The sequence below is a fragment of the Eretmochelys imbricata genome, chromosome 1 (assembly GCF_965152235.1).
Source record: "Eretmochelys imbricata isolate rEreImb1 chromosome 1, rEreImb1.hap1, whole genome shotgun sequence".
Lineage (NCBI taxonomy): Eukaryota > Metazoa > Chordata > Testudines > Cheloniidae > Eretmochelys > Eretmochelys imbricata.
In genome coordinates this window covers 270,716,171-270,739,585 of record NC_135572.1, presented here as the reverse complement: position 1 = coordinate 270,739,585, position 23,415 = coordinate 270,716,171, and the positions used below count along the sequence as shown (strand labels likewise).

General features: G+C 38.7%; 1 protein-coding gene across 9 annotated transcripts in view; it reads left to right on the top strand.

The window, feature by feature from the left end:
• Window positions 1-23,415, top strand: part of ATF7IP (activating transcription factor 7 interacting protein) — a 173,975-nt gene that overhangs the window by 8,996 nt on the left and 141,564 nt on the right. For 2 of the 9 annotated variants that reach the window (XM_077831203.1, XM_077831188.1), the window contains exons 1-2: window positions 2,942-3,069; window positions 7,571-7,663. The exons of 3 other annotated variants lie outside the window; for them this stretch is intronic. In XM_077831203.1, coding sequence (XP_077687329.1) covers window positions 7,575-7,663 — 89 coding nt within the window. In that variant the 5' untranslated portion in view covers window positions 2,942-3,069; window positions 7,571-7,574. Of the gene's footprint in view, window positions 1-2,941; window positions 3,070-7,570; window positions 7,664-10,831; window positions 11,016-23,415 lie in introns of those variants that run through there. 4 more of the 9 variants (XM_077831195.1, XM_077831241.1, XM_077831214.1 and 1 more) reach the window with 4 other exon arrangements.

Below are 23,415 nucleotides of genomic sequence, written 5' to 3'. Positions count from 1 at the left end.
CTGCGAATATGAAAATGAAATGTTCTCACTTTGTCCATGTCCACACTAGGAAAATGAGTGATGTTTAAAGGCAATTAATGTGCATGTCTTTACCATTTTTAATCACCATTTTTTGTACTTACTCTGGACAAAGCCATGTTTAAAAGGGTGTGTAAGGATCCAGGAATTAGAACCCAGGTCTGGAGAGCCTGGGACAGCTGTATTCCAACAGTGCCACTGGGTGGCCATGCAAAGGCAAAGCCAGGGAGCATTATGGAGAGCAGGCGCCTCAGGAAGTACAACCCAAGAAACCCAGAGTGACAGTGCTCTGTCGCCCTCTGATTGGCCAAGCACCTTGTTAACTTAAGGGGTTGCCCCAGGAAGTTGTCTGGACAACCATAGAGACTTTGGCCTGCTTGCAATGCCAGATTTTGTTTGATGTCATGATCTCCAGTCTCTGACTCCTGCCTCTCGATCCTAGCCTGGTACTGCCTCTGATCTCTGGTTTCTGACCCCAGCCTGACTCTGACCTTGACTCTTGCTTGTGGAAACTGGCTCTTGCAATTCCTTCAACTCCTGCCTGGTGACTACTGTACTTGATGGGCAGACCTCATCCCAGCTGTGACTGCTAGCCCAGACCACCTATGCAAAGTGTTAGCTAAGTTAGCATGCTTTGAAGTACTACTCATTTTCTTAATGACATGGCCTGTGTCTGTTTAGCTGGATTTATTGACTTCTGTGACTTAAATATCTTGCTGAATTCTGGTCTAATCATATACATAACTTTAAGTACATGAATAGGCAATTTGACTTTATTGTGATGAGACATGATTAATGTTGTTCATGTTCTTTGAATCGGGGCCTTTGTATATTTATATAATATTTTAATCATGTTAGCTGTATTAGTTCTGCTGTGCTAACAGAGTGAGATGGATTATATTTTTTCTTCTGCATCAACAGAATTATTTCTTGAGTTGTAGTTACAGAGCCAAACAAACCTGTTGAACCCATTAAGGTTTCATAGATTTCATTGAGTGGACATAATTTAAAGACCTTGGTATTGCTTAGGTGAAATGTCATAATTTTGAACCTTTAATGCTGGTGACTGAGTGAGAAGGAAGCAACCTAGTTTGACTCCCTTACAAATTCAGTTTGGGATCTGGATTATGTTTAGAAAAGATATACAATTAATAAAAAGAGCACATTTGATCTTGAAATCTTTCAGAACACAATAAACATGGAACCCTATTTCAGATTGTGTTTTACAGCAGAAGTGCATACTTAAAGGGTGTGTTTAATCTGAATAAAATAAAATGATAATGTTGGGGTCTGAAATTTCTGTCACTGCTCTGTGTCTGTAAATAGAAAAAGTTCATTACAAATGTTGACACTTGGCTACGATAGGATTGGATATGAATAGCCAATCATTCAAAATGCTGGTTGTTTCCTATTGTAATGTTGGTTAGAATTGCAGGTGACTGTTAGTGGGGAGAAGGTTTGAGTGCTTGCATGGAATTAATTCAGTCTCTCCTGTTTTGGACAAGTTTGTTTTCCAAGATTCTTGTTTTCTGTTAGGTACAGAGTTACAAACATATTTCTGGTTATCCTCTAATCATTTACAATCCAATCAAAGCTTCTAATTGAGCTAAGTTGACTCAGTTATTTATATTGCAAGCCATGCCACTGTGCATTTTCCTTTTTCTCTTGTTTTAACAATATAGCCTGGTTCAATATTCTGGGTCAGTACCAAATACTAATTTTGGTGCTGATGAGCACAGCAGGCCTCTGTTGCTGGAATGATTAACTAATTCTGAGGTCACCAGCTATCACGGGCAACAGAAACATCCAGAATGTGTCATACATGGTACAATTTTGGAAAGGTTTGGAAAAGAGATAGTGAGCTTCATGATCTTCCAAAAAGAAGGCCAGCATGTATTATTTGTGGTGGATATTCGATTTTTTTTCTTTTCCTCAAGATGAAACCCCATAATGAAAACTGCTAATAATGGCCATAATATTTGTATGGCTATTGTTGCAGGTGTTTGCATAATGGAGTGAAGTTATTAGGGAGGAACTCTTGTAGCAACTGAGACTTTACCGTCTGGTAGGCCAAGTGATTGTGGTTTGTAAGTGGCCTTTAACATGGTACAGGTTCTCCTTTAATTCTAGTTCAGTTGAAATACTTTATAAACCCTTTTTTAAGTGTACATCACTGTAGTTTGTCCCCTTCAAGAGCTGCTTCATATGGAGGGGAGCCTATTGCAAATCACTCCACCTGAAAAGGTGTTAACCTTTTATATCCTATTTTTGACATCACAAAAAAATGGCTGGTTTTATATATTAGTTTGGTACTTAATTTTTTGCAAAGACTTTAGGTGCCTGATGTGTGGAGTTTTTGAAAAGTGCTCTTCTGGTTAAATTTTTGGTGTACAAAATGAACTTCCAGTTTCAAATGTGGTAACTGTTGTACCGTGTAGCTGGTCTTCCCAAATATTTCTGTAATGTTGTGATGGTGATGATAATATGGAAAAAAGCTATAATGGCCTGGAGCAGATTTCCATTTTTTTAAGGACTGAAATGAGGCTCCTTTTGAAGAGTATTTTCTAAAGTCTGTCAGCTCTGTGCATGATTTGGCTCTATTTTTGTAGCTTTTAATATGTGGCATGGAGTTAGAGCTGTCTGGAATCAAGAAGGATTTGGAGTATGTAATATGTATCCTGAGCCACAGACTGGTTCACAGACATAACAAGACTGTCTTCATGCCTCACATGTTTTCTTCTTTATATCACTTGTACTCTGAGAAGCTGTAGTCGTTTTGCAGTATGTGCATTAACCATTTTCTCCCCCTGTGCCTGTACTATTTCTTCCCATGTGGTAAAGAGGGAGGTGCTTTGCTACATAAACATTTTATCCACTGCTGAGTTGTCTCTGTGTGGCTTATCTTGAGTGCAGCCATTTTAAACACATTTTCAGTTCCACTGAGACAGTACAGTCTCAAAATGGCTGACTAAGTATTCTTCTTTGCAGCAGTTTAGTCTGACTCTATGCAAATGAACAAGTCTGCCGGAGTCACATGCTTCAGCTTTAGAGGTAAGAAACAGTTCTGCTTTTCTGAGAAACAATTTCAAGATATATTTACAACTTTGATGTTTTGGGGGGAACTAATTCTGAGTTGTGTAGGTGTATTTTTTTCCCCTTACCCCGCTTATTTTCTTTGAGCAGGAAATCAATGCACACTTCAAGAGTTAGGTTAAATACAAATAGTATTTCACAAGCATTGTGGGGGTGGGACTGGTGAGGTCACAGGTCATATCACTGCAGATGTATTAAAATAATTGTTTAGCACCACCCTGAGTTGTCCCATTTCAGCTTAGTTTGTTGCCAGGCCAAATCTCCCATGTTTTTGCTGGCCTTCCCTGGTGAACTTGCTACATAATTTTGTATATATGTATAAAAAAACAAATAAAAATAACTCCATGGAAATTTTGTGAAATCAGGATATTAGATCAGCAATGCATTTAGTAACCATATTATTTCCAATATGTGTTTTTGTTTTTTTTTTTCTTTTCCTGAAACACTCAAGAAATTCAAATTTTAAAATGGTCGCATAATACGCGGATAGCAGCATGTTTTTAAACAGTGAATATTTTTTTTGGTAGTAACTATTTGTAATTCCAAGACAGTAACATACAGTATGAAACCAGAAGAACGACACTGGAAATGAAAGTTAAAGATATACATTCCTTTTTTTGTTTGGCATATTTTCATTCAACTCTGAATTTAGAAGGGTTAATAGTTTCACATGGCCTAGCATTCTCTTTCTGTTAGATTCATTACTCTATATGTAGTCAAAGTGTCCTGGGGCAAGGAGGTAAGGGATAAGTGGCTATACATATACACAAGTAGAGCACTACTTTTTTTGTTGTTTTTAAAAAGACATTTTTCCACTTCACAGGCATCCTCCTCCCCTTAGATTTTCTGGCACTGGCAAGTACTGACCCTAGCTATATTAAATTCTCCATGCATTTATTTTTTTAATAAAAAGCATTTGGTAATAGGAATAGCATCTTGATATCCTCAAGCAGTACATCAGGACCTCCCTTCCACTACCAACCCACCCTCTGAAAAAGGGTAACTGATCAGGACAGTCACCATACAATTTCCTAATCTGAAGATGATACTTCATTAATTATTTTTTGTGTGAAGTCTTTTAAAAAATATTAAAATCCTGGGAAGGGACTCGATTCTTTGTCTATTAATTTAATTTTGTCTGCCAGCACATCTCCTATAACTAATAAATGAAATATGTCCTGTGTGGTTTTAAAAAAAAAAATCTATAAATGCTTGCTTTTACATACTGATTTCTAATGGTTCTTTTGGAGCTAATGAGAAAGGTTCAGAATAGTGTGGAGGGTTGGTCTCCTAAAAATTACGTGTGCATCTTTATTATGTGTTTACGATAAAGGTAGATAGAAGTTTGAATAAAATATGAGAATTTGAATGCAATATGGTTACTTTTTTGTGTTAAATAAATCTTTTCATAATTAAATATATGCATTGTAAACAGTGTGTGTGTGTGGGGGGGGGGGGGACTTTCACAGAAATAAGGGTCTATCATGTGGGGAGACCGTTTCCTATATTCAGGAAATGGAACCGAAGCAGTTAATATTCCTGGTACGGTATTATTTGATTAATTAATACTGCCTTAGTTTTGTTCATTGGCCTTGACTGTTTCCTTTTTTTCCAGTGGTATTTATTGGTTGACTAGCCAGAATAGTTAAGGTATTAAGTTTTGGAATTCTTTCCAGAATTCTTACTCATAAATGTCTGATTTTTTTCCATCACCCCATTTATTTCCACAAAAATATTTAATTTTTTTTGTATATTCACCAAATTTAGTATTTGATTACCTTCCCTCTTGCCATAAGCCAGTGGGATTCCTTCTTTCCCATCCTCCAAACAGGTGCATTTCTTGTTTTCTTCAAAATGTGCAGATCACAGTCCTTCTGACCCCAGCAGAATCTTTTAAAAAGTCTCCTGAGGTTTCTGTGATTTTTAAAGCACTGTAATTGCATTACTGATTAATCCAAATGCTAATGCCTGATATTGTCCAAATCAAAGGGAGAAAATTTTATCATATCTCTCGGCATATCTTTAAATTGAAATAAAACCCTATTTTGCAATAATTGGGGCAGATGAGATTTTTGTACCTAAAATCATCTCTAGCAGCTGCCAGCTAGTGCAGACAGAAAGGGGAGGAGTTCTGAAGGTTTTTATTTTATAAAATTCTCAGATAATTTTAATTTAATTGTCAAGTCTGCTGTACCTGTTCTATTTCTTATTGATGTTAACCCTTGCTGTGCTATGTTCCATTGTGAGTGCAGACAGTGGATGAGGAGAGTAGCGCCTTTCTACAGATATACGGAGGTGGGTGGTTCTGTGCGCTCTGTCTCTCTGTTGTTCATAATAATAGTGTGCACTTACACTGTGCCTTTCATATGAGGATTTTGATGCCCCTTCGAAGAGCTTAATTTAGCCCCACAACTTCCCTGTGGGGCAGGTAAATTATACCCATTTTACAGATGAACATGAGGCACAGAGAAGTTGCCCAGGGCCAGGAAATCTCTTGGCTTCCCATTCTTTGCCTTAACCATTTAAGCTATCTTTTCTCCTCCTCCTCTTCTGTCCTTTTCTCCCTTCTTCATTGGTGTTTATACATTGCTTTGTTTTGGGTTGCTTTGCGCTCCTACAAGGCCATTTTAGAAGCAATATCTTTCTTCCAAGTGCTGCAGGAAATGACTTGCTCATCAGGGAGCCTGAGACAGATGGTTTTTGTGGCTTTTTTTTTAAGTGGTTTTTGGAATGTTTAAAATGTTTGTTACAGCTTGTCCTGAGCATTCGAGTTGTTAGGTGTTAATACTGCTGGCTAGTGGCCCCACAACTAGCTTTTCATTAACCATGTTTTTTTAGTAGGGGGGGGAAGGAAGCAAAAATAATTGGTTCATATACATGGGGATAAAGCAGTTAAATACTTAATTGGGATGAAAGTACGTTCTTTTGGTTCATTTTAGAATTAATTGTGTTTATAGTTTTACATGAATCACTAATGGTAATGTTAAAGATATAGAAGTTTCTGACAGGTTCATACCAATTTTTCTAACTGAATGATTGCTATAAATTTTAAATATGAGGTTATCAGTGGGACTGTGTTAGTCTCTGCTGATCGTTCTTGCACTTAGTTCTGGTGTTGCATCATTTTTTCCATTTGAGCCTTATGGCGTTCTAGAGGATTGACTTTGGTGCTGACACAAAGTAAATCTGGAAGATAGACTCCTGAGACTGCGCTCTTGCTAGTAATAAATATGAATTTCTGGGAAGAGTGCCAAACAGTCATTGGCAAAGAACTCATTTACATTTCTGAAGTTGCTTTCCAAAGAATTTTACTAACAGAAAAAATTATAATCTGTATTTACATGGAAACTTTATGCTGATATTTGGATTCATTCATTTCTAAACCTTACTCTCACTTGGAACTGTTTTAACATGTCTTGTTTGTTTTTTATTTTCCTCTTAAAGCCCAGAATTGTTTCAGTTGCCACAGCTGCATCTTCTCATTTTCAGTAGATGTTTTGGGAGTAAATAATCTCAGGGTGGATTCACACTGAATTGGAATGGACTCTTAATGCTGCAGTCTCTAACATAAATCACTCACTTTCAAGCTGCTCACTTCCTGGGTACTTCAAGGAGTAGCAACAACTGGTTGCAAAGCACGCAGAGCTGTTTTGAAATTCGAATATTTAATCTCTTTATGATTATGTGATTTCAAAGTTAAATTGACCCATTAGAATTTATAATTGATGAAATTTTGTTAAGATTTCTCAAGAATTCCATGTCTTAGAGAGAGTTATGAGTTTGTCAAGTATTAGTTTTTCAACATCATCTTTATTACCAGGATTAGGTGCAAATGTAGATTGCAACGGAGTGAAACAAAGATGCTTCTGTAAAACTGGTGAGGGAGCACAGTAAAACCGAGAATTGCTCTTTAAGCAGAAGGTGAGGGAGCACAATATAAATTATAACTCTTGAGTCACAGGCTAGCAGCACTTTATCCAGTAATAGCTGACTTTCACCTCTCCTACAGGAGGAAGCTGGCTATTGCCTACCTTCCTTCTGAAGGTACAGCCCTATGTTGTGAAATAAACCACACAGGACCAAAGAAGTATATGCTTTTATAGACTGTTTCCACATTGTAGAGATCAGTAGTTTTCTTTGCCTTTCTAAAACCAGAAAGAGGAAGTATGGGAAAATGCCAGTCTTTTGGCCATGTGATGTGTGAATAATTGCTATTTGGTGTTGTAAAGAGGAAGTTAAGTGAGAGTCTGATTTTTAGAACACCAGTGCAACAATTTTTCCTCTGAGCTTTTTAGAATAAAATTTAAGCCACTAGAATCAACCTACCTGTGTCAGGGTCTATTTTTAGATGTTTTTTGTTTCTTTTTTTAAATCGAGACATTTACTGAATAAATATGTTTTAAACTAAAATTGTGACAAAACCCCAAAGTAAATTATTTCTAATTCTTTTCTTAATAAGCAGAATGTCCTGCATCTTTCTTCTGAATGTACACACGATAGCAGCATTTGCTTTTCATGGGTATCCTGTCTGTCCAGTTCACACTTTCTGCTGGTAAGACTAAAGAAGTTATTTATTGTTTTTAACAAAACCTATCCTTCATTTTCTGAACGCAATTTTTCTGCTGGTTTCTAGGTCATCCTGTTTTTAGATTAGGAAAGTGTGTGTGTTTTAGTGGGAGAGTTCCAAGTTTAACCTGCATTAAGAATGCAAGTGTAATAAAAGCTTTTCAGGTGTGTGTGCTAAGCAGTATGCCCTAAATGGGGAGATGAGGAGGGAAAATATTTGGGCTGTTTTACTAATAGAATCCCTGGGGGATTTATGAACGAATAATCTACTTTTTAACTTACAGTACATGAACTCTAAGTTGTACTCGTCTCATACAAAATTAAATTTTGGAAGCAACTACAAAAACTGCCTAGTTTAGTTTAGCTCTTTTCAATATTGGTTACTCTGCTTTGTGTGAGAAACACAGATGTTGCCACAGCGATGTGGGAATTTAACAAGCCCTCTAGCTGTTCCAGTTTTACCCTTTTCATAGAAGCAGTTTATAATGCCTTTTAAAACTTAGTTGGTATGTTTCTGAATGCTCAACCAGCTGTTTCTGCTTTCCTTAACCACACTGTGTATCTGAAAACCTACTTAATCCCAACTAGTTGAGCACTTAACTAGATGCAGCAAGGAGTAGAAAACAACTTAAAACCAAGGGAGTGCCCTTGACTTTGTTCTGAATGTTCTGGAATCAGGGTGGTGCCTTTTTAAACACAACAGATGGATCTTTTGGGCTGTCTACAATCTCTGGCACTGAATTTCATTAGAGGAATGGAGCTAAGATTCTTAATACAAACCAGCTAGAAAACACTGGTGGCCTTGCTTTCTAATAGCTGTTTTTTGCCATGTGCTGGGAACCTTACTAGGATGTTACTGTCTGTACATCTGATTGTAGGGCAATTTACTGTATGTGGGAAATGCAAGTTTATATTTTTAGCAGCATTTGGTGCCCTTTATCTAACAGGAATATGAATCACTAGGAGGCTGTGTATCTGATTTGCTCTGCAAATGACAAGAACCACTGAAAGAAGTATACCATACAGTATTTGGAAGTGCTAATAAATACAGATTTTGGCTGAAATAGAATATGAATTCCAGGATTTTCTGAGGTCAAGGCAAGCTATTACCAGGACTGTCGTGTGGTTCATTGGTTAATGGGAGTGATTTAGTCTGGCATTCCTCCTGGACAGAGAAAATTTCTTGCCTTATACATCACTGCAGGCTCTGATACCACAGTGAAGGTGCAATCTCTAAGCACCAAAATAGACTAACAGATTACTAGAAGTTAACAGATAGTTAAACTACATTGTGCTGACATGAGGAATAAAAAACTTGTATAATGCTGAACTAACTACCTAGAACCAAATCTAAAACAAAATACTCTTACAGTGGAAAGAGACTGTAAAACAAATTTTGCATTTCTGTAGTGCCTATAACCTAGGGACATTAAAAAAGAAATAAGAAACTGGAGAGAACAAAAGGAGATAAGTGGAGCAAAGCAGACTTTCCTGCTCTGGAATGAGCCTGACTTTGCCTGCCTGGAACTGATGAGCAACACTCCTGTTTGCTCATTTGTGTTTCTTTTCCCACAGATGTGCCACTAACTGGTGCCACATTGCTATAACACACTCTTGCTAAATATGAAGTCTGTTAACATTACTGTGGTTTTGCTTTTCATTTTTAGCTGCTGTAAGCACTAAAATTGGATGTGAGAGTGAGTCTTCTCATTTAAAGAAAAGGAGTACTTGTGGCACCTACTCCTGTTCTTTTTGTGGATACAGACTGACATGGCTGCTACTCTGAAACTTCTCATTTAAAGAGGCTTTCATCAAATGGACAGGAGGGCATGAAGATCTGTTTCATCCCTTTCCCAAACAGGCACCATTTATGAAAGCAAAACATGACTTGTGTGTGTTCAGAAAGTACAGCAACTATATAGAAGTGTTCTTAAGATACATATATAATTGAATTATTAATACCTCTGGGCTTTGATTGGAAGGAGGGAGAAATGTATTGCATTAACCATTTGGAGTTGGAGCGATGGTGAAATACCTATTTCTATATCTACCGGTAGCTGTTCTGTTTAAAAAACTGGAAAAGAGAGAGCCCACAGTTATATCTGCTTGACGAAGGAGAAGTAAATGGGGGGAGGGGCCATCTAAATTAAACCAACTGGCCAGACTGGTTACTTGTCAACAGCAGATGAAAATTTTCATCAGTTGTACTGTGAAACTGGTGGCTGATCAGTTACTATTCGGAGGCTCTGAGGTATTGGGAATAGGAGCTGAGGGGTTTAAAAGACAAGCAGTAGTAATACACAGCTTGAGTAAATCCATTTCTTTCAAATATTATTTGGATTACAACTACATCCTTACTAAAAGCAAACTGAACTATGGAATGTTAGTTCTGTGCCCTCCTTCATAGGAATAAATTAAAAAATAAAATTGATTCATAAAAATATTGCCTAGAAAAGACTTTTCTGTCACAGCTCTATTAAGCTAATTGTTAATCTTATTGTTGGGACTTGGATCTGGACAACTGGTAAACAAATAACTAGACCGTACATTCTAGAACCAGTAGTTGTCTGACTGGAAAAAAGGAAGGCTTTACTCAGCAATATCCTGCTGCAGTTTAGTCATGAAATGAGGCCCCCTTTATGTAAATTTTTACTGGCGCCAGCTAGCTGTAACTGCAGTCAGGCTCAGCTTTGGCAGCAAATAACATCTGTCATGGACTTTCTGTTGCCTGGAATGTACAGACATTCTAATTTCTGGACTGAAAGAACAGGGTTGATGGATCTGAAAAGGTATAGAAAAGGCACCTAAACATAGGTAGGCTTTGAATGTGTGGAAATATTGAGGAGTTTTAGCTGGTTGCTTTTTTAGTGTTCTGCCTTGTGCTGTAACAAATTTATGCCTGTTGGTACTACTGTGTGGTATGTGGGAGGTACTTCACTGCACATAGTTGCTGCAGTGCTAATAGTTGGCAGCACAGAGAGCAGTACAAAGAATTCTGATTCTAGACACTTTCAGTTGCAACATTCATTTCGAGGCTGTAGTGTGCTTGTTTAGTGATCTTCAGTGATACCATCTCTTGATGTATTCACATGACTAAGTGGGAGATATGAGTACACTTTACTGAACAGACATGGATCACTAACTGAAAGGTAGGGCAATAGCCCACGCGCTGGCTAACCTACAGTATTCCTGCTTATGTGTAAATGAAACAAGATTTTATTCTCAAGATGGCCGACCTGGAAGTCTACTTGTAGCTTTGATACTTATGCAAATGAGCTAAATGCCTGTGGCTTATATAGAGGAGGAAGTTCATTTCACACATGTCAAGCATTCTCCAGGTAAGAGAAGCAGCTCCTTCTTTGCCCTGATCTTTCAGAGGCCTGTCAACTTCCTTTTTTCACTTAAGTTCTTTTATTTTATTTTTATTTTTTGGCAAAATGCCAGGGACATTAGGCATAGTTTTGAGAATTACATGTAACAAATGTTTTTTTGGGAGTCTGGAAGTCAAGCTTCTTTTATTTTAATATAGTTTTTTATGTTTGGCTTATTTTTCCTGCAAGGAGAGTAGTTTGCAGTTGCCATAAAATGCTTTCATTGTGGAGTTGAACTGAAGGCTTTAAAATATCCCAGAAAACACCCAGATGTCACTTTTACTCCTTTGTGTGTGCTTCAAGAGTGTGTGTGTGTGTGTGTGTGTGTATATATATATATATATTTTTTAATTATTTTGTTAGCACTTTGCTTTCTCTCTACAGTGACACCAACTGATGCATGTGGAGGCATGACATTGTTGCGAACTTTCTCCCCTTTATAGGGAGTAGAATTCAGAAACTTAAATCTGCTAGTGATGTTTTTTAACTTGCTGGATGTTAGGATGGTACAATTATACCTCTTATCTTTAAAAACAAACTGCTTCTGGTTTAAATTCTCTTCTATAGGTGCTGGCAAACTGATGTTTAAAATATTGTACTCTAAACTGTCATCTGTGAATGTCATGTACACATGTGAGTTTGTATCAGTCCCAAATGAAAGCACTGTATGTGTATTTGGAAATAGACAAAGTAAACAAATTATAATAGGATGTTTGCTTTCTATCTTTCTCCCCATCAGTGGTGTTGACAAAAGAAACTAGCTGCTATACACCAAACATGTTTTAACGGTCAGAAATATTGTTAATTGCAATTTATACTGTGTATGGATGCACCTGTAGAACTCTTAGCATCTCTTTACTGTGTATGTAAGAGCTGTATTTGGCAGATATGTGCCAGTTCTGTGTGTGAATACGCTCATGTTGCCTCTTGCCTAATGAGACGGTAGTGCTGAAGAAGGTTTCAAGCTGTGCCAGAGATAGGGAGGGTAGGGAGTATGACCAAGGAACATGAACAGGGCTAGGAAAAAGAGGTGAGAAGGAATTGAGGACACTAAGGGATGTGAACAGGGCCAAAGAAAACAAGGGAAGGGGTTGCTTAAAGGAATAGACCAGCAATTGAAAAAGAGACCGGGAAGAATGGAACTGGTCAAGGGAGCTGATCAGGACTAAGAAAGAAAGTCAGGGGGAGCTCAGTTAAACTGAATGAAATTGGAGGGAGTTGGGAGAAGGCTTACCAGCTGCATTCCGCAAGTAACAGGATGGAGTAGAATGAAGAAAATTGGAGGGCAGTGACTAGATATGACAGGACAGTTCTGAAGTACGGTGTTAGTAGAGACCAGGAAAGAAGATACAGTCATGCTAGAAGGGTGCATTAGAGCTGGATAACAACAAGGAGGGGAAAATTAGCTCAGAGAAATTAATAAAACTGAGAACTTGAAAGTGGGGGAAGATGAATAATGAAATATACTCCTGGGGGGACAGGGGAAGGAAGAAAGTTCTGAACATCAACATTTTGGACTAACTGTAGATTGTATTTTATATACTTCACCACCAAAATCTGCACCAATTTTTCTTACTAAAAAGAAAAGATTTTATTATGGACCATAGGTTTGCTTGCCTTCTGTTATTTCAAAAACGTCTCAGTTTGTAATTGTTAGGATAAAAATGTATTAGAATAGTAGAATGACTCCATAATCTCAACGTTGGGAGTTCTTAAGTTTTAGTTGAACAAAGAGGCACAGTTGAAAAAAGAGCACACCTTTGGCTGACAGCACTTTCTGGTTCATTGGTAAAGTGAAGGGAGCAATTTAGAAATAATAAAGCACTATATAACAAATGGATTGGGCGGGGGGGGGCAGGAAGGAAAGTATATATGAATCAATATGAATTAAAAGTTATGAAGTGTAGAAAATTGATAAGGGAAGTTAGACATCAGGGAGAAATTCATGACTGGCAGGGCTAAGTATATTAGGAACAAAATAAATCCTAGCAATGGTTTAGACATGTTACTAGATGAAGATGGTAAATGATGCAGAAAGTTCAGTAGTGTTCAATAAATATTTCTGTTCTGTATCTGGACAGAAACTTAGTGATGTATTCATATCACATATGTTGAAGTGCTTGGCAGTCCATTAGTCACTGAGGATGTTAAACAGCATCTAACAGAGATTTTTAAAGGCATGAGGAACTTGCACTCAAGAGTTCTTGAGAGTTGGCTGAGGAGATCTTTGGCCCACTGAGAACTTTCAGTGCATCTTGGAATACCAGAGGAAGACTGGAAGAGTTCTGGAAGAGTGTTGTGGCAATATTCAAAAAGGGCATGCAAGCTGACATAGTAACTGTATGCCAGTTAGCCTGACAGTCCCAGGCAAAATAGTGGAGAAGCTGATACGGGATTCGGTAGATAAAGAATTAAGTGATAGCAATATAATTAATGTTAAGTCAACATAGTTTTATGGAAAATAGGTCTTGTCAAACAAACCTGATTGTGTTCTTTGAAATTACAAATTTGGTTGATATAGGTCACTGCCTAGATGTAATAGACTTATGTGAGGTGTTTAACTTAGTACTGCATGATTAAAACATTAATACGATATCCTATAAATACTTCACACATTTAAGTAGAGTAGGAGAGCTGAAAAAATAGTAGTCAATAGGAAATTATAATTGAATGGGTGTGTTTCTAGTGAGATTCCTCAGGGATTGGTTTTAAGGCATGTCTCCAACATTTACTGGAAGTAAATGTAAAAAAATCACTGCTGATTTAAAATTTGCAGATGACACAAAGATTAATGGAGTGATAAATAATGAGGAGGACAGGGCAGTCATACAGATTGAATTTGGCTGTACTGACATGCATTTTGTTTGAACGGGCCCAGTTTATCAAGCAGAGGTATACATCTAGGAACAAGGAATGCAGGTCATACATATGGTGTGCGGCGGCACTGTATCCTGGAAAGCAATGACTTCAGAAAGGATTTGGGATTCATAGTGGACAGACAATTCAGCATGAGCTCCCAGTATGATGCTGTGGCAAAAAAGGCTAATGAGATCCTTGAATGTATAAATAAGGGACTAGAGAAGTGATTTTACCTCTGAATATAGAATGGGTAAGACTGATGCTGTAATATTGTGTCCAGTTTTGGAGTCCACATTTGAAAAAGGACGTTGGAAAAATTGGAGAGGGTGCAGAAAAGAGCTACAAAAATGATTCAAGATTAGAGAAAATGCCTTACAGATTGATCCCTTTTATCAAAAAGAAGATTGAGATGTGACTTGATTAGCATTTAAGTGCCTTCCCAAGGAGAAAATACCAGGTGTGAAAGGAGTCTTTTAATATATCTGAGAAAGATATAACAAAAACCAATGGCTGGAAGCTGAAGCCAGGCTAATTCAGTTTAGAAATAAAACATAAATTCGACGAGGGTGATTAACCATTGGGGCAAATTGCCAGGGGAAGAAGTAGATTCTGTGTCTCTTGGTTTGAAGACATCAAGAATTGATGCCTTTCTGGAAAGTATGTTTGTGACAGACAAGTTATTGGGCTCAATAAAAGGCTAACTAGGTGAAATTCAGTGGTCTGTGTTATGCAGGAGTTCCGTCTAGATCAGTGGTTCTCAACCCGTGGCCCAGTCAGCATACAGCTGTGGCCCATGTGCCATCCTCAGGGCCATTCAGGTAGTATAGCTATTGTGTGGATGCGGCCCACGTAACATGTAGAGAGCTGCATATGTGGCCCACAATAGGTTGAGAACGACTGGTCTAGATGATCTAATGGTCTGTTTTAGCCTTAAACTCTATGAATCTATAAATAAGTAGTTTATTTAATTCTGACAAGAATTAACATTATTCCTTTTCTGCATGGAGGCAGACAATGCTGTTAAAATCTCAGCATTTTTTATCTGCAAAGTAACATGAAAATTCTTTGAAAAAATCTGAACTCTGTAGCTGGTTGGAGGCAGCACAGATTCACCAAACTGCCAGTGAGTTAGCTGTGAGTGAGTTAATGTTAATTCACCATTGCATTTGCTATGGTAGAGAAGAAGAAACTTCATCTCCCAAACAGCCACAGCAAATGACTGTACAAATTCTATATGGTGCATTTGATTAAAGTCAGCTCAAGACTTCCACTTAGCGCTCTAGCCATTTGCTCTCTTGTTTTACTTGTCACAGGTCACCTGTAAACAGTGCTTACCTGTGAGGAAGTTTAGGCATCGCCATATCCATGGGGAAGACAACAAACTGTTAGAGCATATTATTGACACTTTAAGATTTTACTGTCAGCTGAATAATGTTCCTCAGAACCATCTGTAAATTCTCAAGTTCCTCTGGTGTCCAATGATGTCCCATTAGAACAGGTCCTTCACTCCTGTTAGAAGGGCATCCTAACTTTGCCTACCTCCAGTCTATTCCGATACTAAATCCAGTGTGACCAGTTATGTGAGTGGGCCAGAAGCCACTTTGGACAGTCCTATGATTGTCATGAGAGCCATGGAATCCTGAGCTGATCAAGAAAAAATGTACTCTGCATAGGCATTCTAATCACTGAAAACATATTCAGCCTCTGAATCTACAATACCAACATGCTGAAGAATTCAGTTAGCACCTTGGAACTTTAGTGCAGTCATTACACCAATATTAACTCTCTTAATTCCACTCTAAAACTCCAAAGGAAAAAAGACACATTGAGATCTAATCTTAGGGATAGGAGTTGTCCAATACCTTGAGATCAAATGCACATAAGAGGCACCTGCTGCCCAAACCCCTCTTCCTCATGTGGCACCATATATCTAGCTGGTGACAGCTGTACCACCCACTCTTTTGGTCTCCAAAGAGCTCCAAGTTTGTTCGCTAAATATTTGGTAGTGGTGTTAACATAAGTAAGTTATCAAGGTATCCACATGGACACTTGCCTGTATAGCTGGCTTGTAGAAGCAGTCTGGACAAGAGATCAAGTTGATTGTTTAGTCAGGGTGTACTCTATTTCATTCTCTTGATCTGAGAGTAAACCACAAGAAATCTAATCTACTCAAATGGTGGAAAATTCATGGGGCCTGATCCAGACTTTAAATCTCTACCTGCTTACTTACCAAAAGACAGTTCTTAGGAAATTCAGAGGTAAATTGCTTCTGTAGGAATTCAGGGTTTCATGACTTGTCATATGTATTAAGGTTTAGCAGATTCTTGGTAAGATTCCAGAAAGGTTGGTTTAAAAATTATATACTAGGCAAAACTAGTCAAAAGGGTCCTTAACTGTGACCATGCTTCAGAAAATCTTGGAAGCTGTTGGGTGGCCAATACCCCCAGAATATTTGCAAGAGTGTCCTTTACTTCTCAACTATTGGCTATGATTGTGACACATGCTTCTGGCATTGGCTGAAGAGCTTTCTTTGATCATTATGCAGTTCAAGTCCTTAGGAATTGTAAGGTGACAAGGCTTTATATAAGTGATGTAAGGTTGAGGGCAATTTGTGTCTGACTTTCCGTGCTTTCCTCCCACAAATCGAGCAGATCTGTACAAGTTCTGACAAAAAAACACCTATGATATGAATTTTATAAAAACTGACAAAGACAAGCTCATTCTCTGCTACTTTATTGAGCAGTGTTCAATTTTTTTTGAATCATGCATCCTGCATCAAATCATTTCTCTGGAGGTTCATCTCCCCAACGAAAACAAAGTCTTAGCTGATGATCTGATTTGAAATACAGTATTCCATGTGAATGGTTTAAGGTCACTGCTTCCATCTTCGGGTGGTCAGGTGGCTCCTAAATTAGACCTTTTTGCCACAAGAGGCAGCATGATGTTCTTTCAATTCTGTTCTGAAGTTATCTGAGATCCTGACTCGTTCATGGATACAGTCCTCTGGGATTTGAGCCAAGAATTTTTGTACATCTTTGTTCTTCTACCTCTTTTGTTAAGTATCATCCCAAAAATGAGCAAGAACAAACAGAGGTGAAATAGGTTAAGCTTGTTGGGCATGTCATTGCTGGTTTAGATGTCCTAATGTTTGTCTTCAGAGCCTCCATTTCTGTTACTGGGTCTTCTGACACAATAGTGTTGCTACAAGTTTCTGCCAAAAGAAGATAGTGCATCGTGCACAGCAGCAAATTCAGAGGAAATACTTTTTCACACAACACATAATTAGACTGTGGAATTCATTGCCACCAGATGTCATAGGGGCCAAGATCTTAGCAAGATTAAAAGAGGGGTAGGACACTTATGTGGATAATAAGAATTTTCAGAGTTATGATATGTAATTCTAAAAAGAGTTGCGGAATGGATATAAAACCTCATGTTGTTGGGTTTAAGCCGATCTATTATTATTTGTTAGGATGAGACTTTCATAAGGGTCAGATTATTTTACACTGGTCTTCTGTGGTATTTCTTGAACCTTTCTTTGAAGCATCTGGTGCTGACTATTGTTAGAATACTGCACTAGGTGTACTACATTTTTGACAATTCCTGCATCTGAAGAGGTGGGGTTTTTTTTACCCACGAAAGCTTATGCCCAAATAAATCTGTTTAGTCTTTAAGGTGACACCGAACTACTCATTGTTCCTATAATCCTAAACAACCATGTAAATGATTGGAGCAGTTCACATGACTCAGAGTTCTCATTTTGTGCTGTGTCCAGATTCAGAAATATCACATTACATCCATTTACACATTTAATATTTCAAGTGCTATAAATATTATGTTAATATATTAAAATATTAAATATATACAATTTATAAAATCTCATACATTATTCATGAAAGGTTATACTGATCACACAAAAATATTCATATATCCTGTTGCTCACTCTCATTCTGTATACTGTAACATTCATAGTAGTGACTAACCTTCACAAATCTTTCCTTACAGAAAGTGATTCTAAAACACATATGAGTAGCTTAAATCTATCCATTCTGAAAGTTTGAGCCAGGAAAGTATGGATGAAAAATAAATTTGATAACTAAGGAACATTTGCCTTTTGAGTGATTGCCTTAGTATCCTTCTTTCTTTCTTTCAGTGTTTACTGTGATACAGCATGGCCAGAGGGCAGCAGGAGAATTTTAGAAGGGAGCCTTATTCCCTGTAGATTGAAGAAAGTTTGCTATAAATTAATTAAAGCATCTGAAGCCAGTCACATGATAACCCCCCCCCCCGCTTCAATCAGACAAGAGGAGGAGTTGAAGCAGAGTGGATTTGTGTTTGGAGCAGAGAGCAGTTTGGAGGGAAGCAGGGGAGAGTCTGGAGAAGTGCTGCCATGGGCTAAGAAGGCCAAGACCCTACGTAAAGGGACACCTGGTTTGTGCAGAGGGAGGGCAGGAAGCCCCACAAGCTGAAGGGCAGGAAAGGGAAGTAGCCCAGGGGAAGGAACCACTAGTTCTAGTGGTTTACCGCTATCCCTAGGGCCCCTGGGCTGGGACCCAGAGTAGAGGGCGGGCCTGGGTCCCTCCCTCTCCACTCCCCTCCTCTGGGACATTAGTGGGGCAGTTAATACCCCAGCTCAGGGGCAAGAAACGGAGCCCTGAAACAATACCTCCCTCCCCCACCCCCCCCCAAGAAGAGAGAGCACGAGACCCATCATAGTGGTGCCAGCAATTTGCCACATTACATAAACGACAATTTGTTCTTAAACAATTAGAAAAAATTGATCTAGAATGGTAATTTTAAGTACAGTAGCTCTGCATCAAGTTCAGCTTTACTCTCATGCAACAAATGACATGAAATAAAAATTAAGGTAGTGAGACAAGATAAAGAAGGACACTCCATTCACAGTGAAATGTTCCATATGTTCTGAAACCTAAATTTGATACATGCTAAGGATTTATCCTGTAGAGCATTACTGTTGATAAAAATAGGCCGACTTACCTATAACTCAATTTTCTCGGTTAAATGTTTGTATAAAGGTTCATATCTTGTAATGCCCTTTTTCTTTACTGTTTTAGAATTTTCTTTCTTCTAACAGTAAATTAGTTTACACTTAAATGGCCAGAAGGCTCAAACACATTGTTAACCATAAAGTCTTCCTAAGCAGTGGTATTAATAGAAAAATGACTGTTGTTTACCGAATGGGCTATTATACCATGGTCACGGATGTCCACAATGCCAATAACTACTCCTAAAAACACGGAAGTGAAAGTGGTGTTACTTAGGGTAGCCTGAAGAGTATGTTATGTACCTAAAAAGTGTGGGCACAAGATCAAACTGTATGATTTTTATTTCATTTTACCATCTGTGGCTTCCAATTTCTTACATTTTTACATGTTTCACAGAATTTTTTGAGGAATTAATTATTAATATTATTATTATTTTAATATTGTTAATATTAATATTAAATATTAATTAAATATTATTATTTTTTGAGGAATTATTAAAATTTGTTCTATATTTCTAATGTATTTCAAGTTCTCTTTTTAAAGATTCCATTCACTTTGAAGCAAACAGTTTTGATTCCTTCACTAAGTCTCACCATAACTTGTGGTTCTGATCCTGGAGAAAGTGGGGCACGTTGTGAATTTTCCTTTCAAGTCAAGACTTCTAGTACTTTTAAGAGTATCAGAGTCTTAGGTGACAACACAGAGTCAGCTCTGAAAAAGGTTTCTGAGAAGGTTTTGTTGGAGCAAGATTCGTTTATCTAATCACAAATCCAGGTATTAAAAATGTTCCTCTTGCAGGGAGGACTTGAAGACTTTGCAAAGGCAAAAGAAATCAATTCACATTCTTCACTTAAGGATCTGGAAAAATGGTCCATAATTATCTCAGACAATTGGGTCATTTTACTTGTGGTGGGGAGGTAGTTCAGAGAATTTCATTCTCTACCCTGACCTCTCCAAATCACATCCTTGATCATCAGAAGAAACTGTTACCATGCTAACCCATCTGATCATCATTGGTGCCATTTCCTGCATTCACCCAAAACATTACCTCAAAGAGGTAGTGATAATGGATTTGCGGTGTCCAAGATATTTCATAATTCTCAAATCAGGAGAATTCAGGCTCATCCTGGACTTGAAGTGGATGAATTATTTCATGTAATGAAAAGAAAGTTAAGATAAAATTCTTCTTTTCAGTCCTACCAGCAGTATACAAACATAATTGATTTGCCTCAGTTGATATCAAGGACTCTTACTTAGGTTACCACTGCTGAGTCTTATCCGTGGTGCCTTTTGAATAACTAAAATGGAGGTGGAATCTCGATGCAATTCCCTTCTGCTTGGGAGCGATTATCCGTTCTTGGAACCGGCCAAGAAATAACCACAAAAAAAAGTCGAAATAGAGCAGCACTGTGGGTTGATTTATTTGCACCCCTTACTTGCGCAGTTATACTCCCACACACACAATACGTTCATGCTGGCAGGCTGCAGACGCAGATGCTGATTTCGATTTCATAGGTGGCTGAGGGTGATCTGGCGACAGCTGCCCGGATATCGGATGCTAGGTGACAAGAGTCCCCGAAGTCCCTTCAGATCCGCGGGAGGGCTCTACTGCTTCTGGTCTGGTCCTGAGTTTAGCGTGCTGTTACATTTCCTTGTTCATGACCTACCTGACCGCCAATCTCGAGATTTATACTCTCACCAAGATAATACCATGGTTCCATAAAAGGCGATATTTGCCTCTTTGTTTTGCCATTGACTGTCACTCACTCACACTATCTCACTCATTCCTTACGTTAATTGATTACATATTCATAAGCATGAATACAATTGATCATTTAGAGCAATGCAGCTTTAAGCAAGTATCTAACATCATTGGGTAGCTTCCGCTGCTTGTGGCTTTGTAACAGCATAACAGGAAACAGTGTAGACTGCATTCGAAAGAGCGAATGGGGGCGGGGGAGAGTCTGGCTGCAGGAATCATCAAGATATAATGGTAAATGCTGAGGGGAAAAGAAGATGTCCCGTACTTGGGGGGGGAAAATGGCTGACTCAGAAAAACAAATTGAATTTGAAGGTGTTCTTATTCATTATGAGATACAGGAGTTGGGTCTCCCTCTCCTAGTGTTTTAGACTTGAACAGCCTTTATTGGAATCCTAATTTCTCAATAGTGTGTCTTTCTGTGAATCCAGTTCATCTTCAGAACTTACCAGTTCTGGGCTTGCTGTCCTCAGAAGAAAACCTTGACAACCTTTGTAAAATGTTTTGTGAAGCATTAACACCATGTCTCCTTATTGGCAGCTGTGGCCATTGCACAGCATGTGCTCAGAAATTCCTTCTCCAACAGCCCTTGAGCTTCCATATGGGGGGAGATAGACAAACTGATTTTTGTCCTTCTATTTTTTTTCCTTTAACCCAGCTTTCTATTTCCTTTATACTGAGGATTCTTTCACCCTTGGTAGATGTAATTGCTGGTTAAGCCATCCCACTATACCAGTGGCAGCCACATCATGCAAATCTTCCCTACCTGTTTCCTGTGATATGGAAAAAACAATACACTCTGCCAGTGTACTTTGAAGATATTTTGACAGGTATTAAAAGAACTTCTTGGCTGGGTAGATTATCGACTTGCATTTGAGCTTGAATAGTTCTCAACTGGGAGCTGCAAGAGAAGTTGTCAGAAGGATCAGTAGGCATGAAAAGTAGTGTCTGGATCGGCTGCAGTTACCTAACGGAAAGACCAGAGGAAATAACCTACTGTGTGTAGTGATTTTGCCAAATCCCAGGAAAAGACTAGTAAGTAAAGAAGTATTTTTCAAGTGTCCGTAAATATTGGCTCACCACACTTACCTCCACAGATCTAGCAACCACCACAGGCACACCAAGAAATCTGTTATCTACAGCCAGGCAGTCAAATACCACAGAATGTGATCCAAAGGAAAAGTCCAGGATACACACCTTAACACACACAGTGTCCTTTTTTAGCAAAGGCAGTTTTATCAGAGAAGTGGATTGCATCAGGAATTCGGGCCACCCAAATACCCTGAGAGAATCTGCTTCAATATAGAAAAAAGAAAACAACCCACTGACCCTCTAGCTGTCACCTGTCAACCCACACTCAAAGCCATATGGGGTGGTATCAAACAATTACCACCCATACTTGATGGGGACCACATTCTGAAAGAACCCCCCCTCTTTTGGTCTTCAAACAACCTCTCAACCTCACCAAACTCCTCATCAGAAGTAAGCTCCCCACAGACCAGGACACACCAACTCAGAGCAGCACCAGACCCTGCCAGAACAACAGATGCAAAACCTACAGACATATATTCAATACTATGATGATCAATATCCCCCACAACAGCTTTCAAGATCGATGGATCCTACACATGCCTATCGCATGTGGTGTTCCTCATCCAGTGCATCAAATGCCCCAACAACAAGAATTATATGGGTGAAACCAGACAATTCCTACACAATCAAATGAACTCGCACACAAAAATGGACATCTTATCGCCATGGTGAACACTTTTCACAAAGTAATCACTCCATATCTGACCTCTGTCCTCATTTTCAAAGGAAACCTGCACAACACCTTCAAAAGATGAACCTGGGAACTTAAATTCATAACTCTGCTGGACACTTAAAAAACATAGACTTAATAGAAACACTGTTTTTATGGACCATTACAAAAGTCTGTAACACACCCTGCTGCCTACTAACCTTCCATTGTCCTATAGTTGCAGAGGTGTTAATTGCCCACTTCATTTTAAAAGTGGTCTCCTACTGCAGCCTCCTGACCTGTAAACTCCTTATGCTTAACAATCTGTCCCACTTGTATTTAGCTTAGGCTATGTCTCCACTACAAAGTTGAGTACACATAAGTTATGTCAGTGTTCATGCATTGTTGTAATTGAATCACTTTTGCATGTCCATACAACACTACTTGTGATGGTGGAGCGTGTCCACAGTTGATGCTTTTGCATCGACAGAGCGGTGCAGTGTGGGTAGCTCTCCCACTGTGCAACTCACCACCATCTGCTGCTGGGTTTTCTGGGAAGGGATCACAGTGCCTCATGTGGGCGGGCTCAGCATCCCATGATGCAGTTTTCTCTGTCCCATCATTCCACGGGCTTCCAACTATGTGTTTCACTGCTTTTCAACAGCCCTTGTAAACTGCACGTCCACCACCTGTCTGAAAGCATAGATCCTGTTCTTGTCTCCAGTATTGTGATGAGTGTTATGAACACAACCCTGGTGATCCTGTACTACTTCATGAGCTGTGAATCTGATAATGAAACCATGGTGGCTACTCTGCTGTGTGCCATGGACAGACACAATTCAAGATTGCTTTTGGCATTCACAGAGTAGCTGCGCATGGTGGTCTGGGTCTGTCACATCTGGGCACAGGAAGCAAGTTCTGAGTGGTGGGATCACATTGTTGTGCAGGTATGGGATGACGAGCAGTAACAGCAGAACTTTCAGATATGCAAAGCCACCTTCC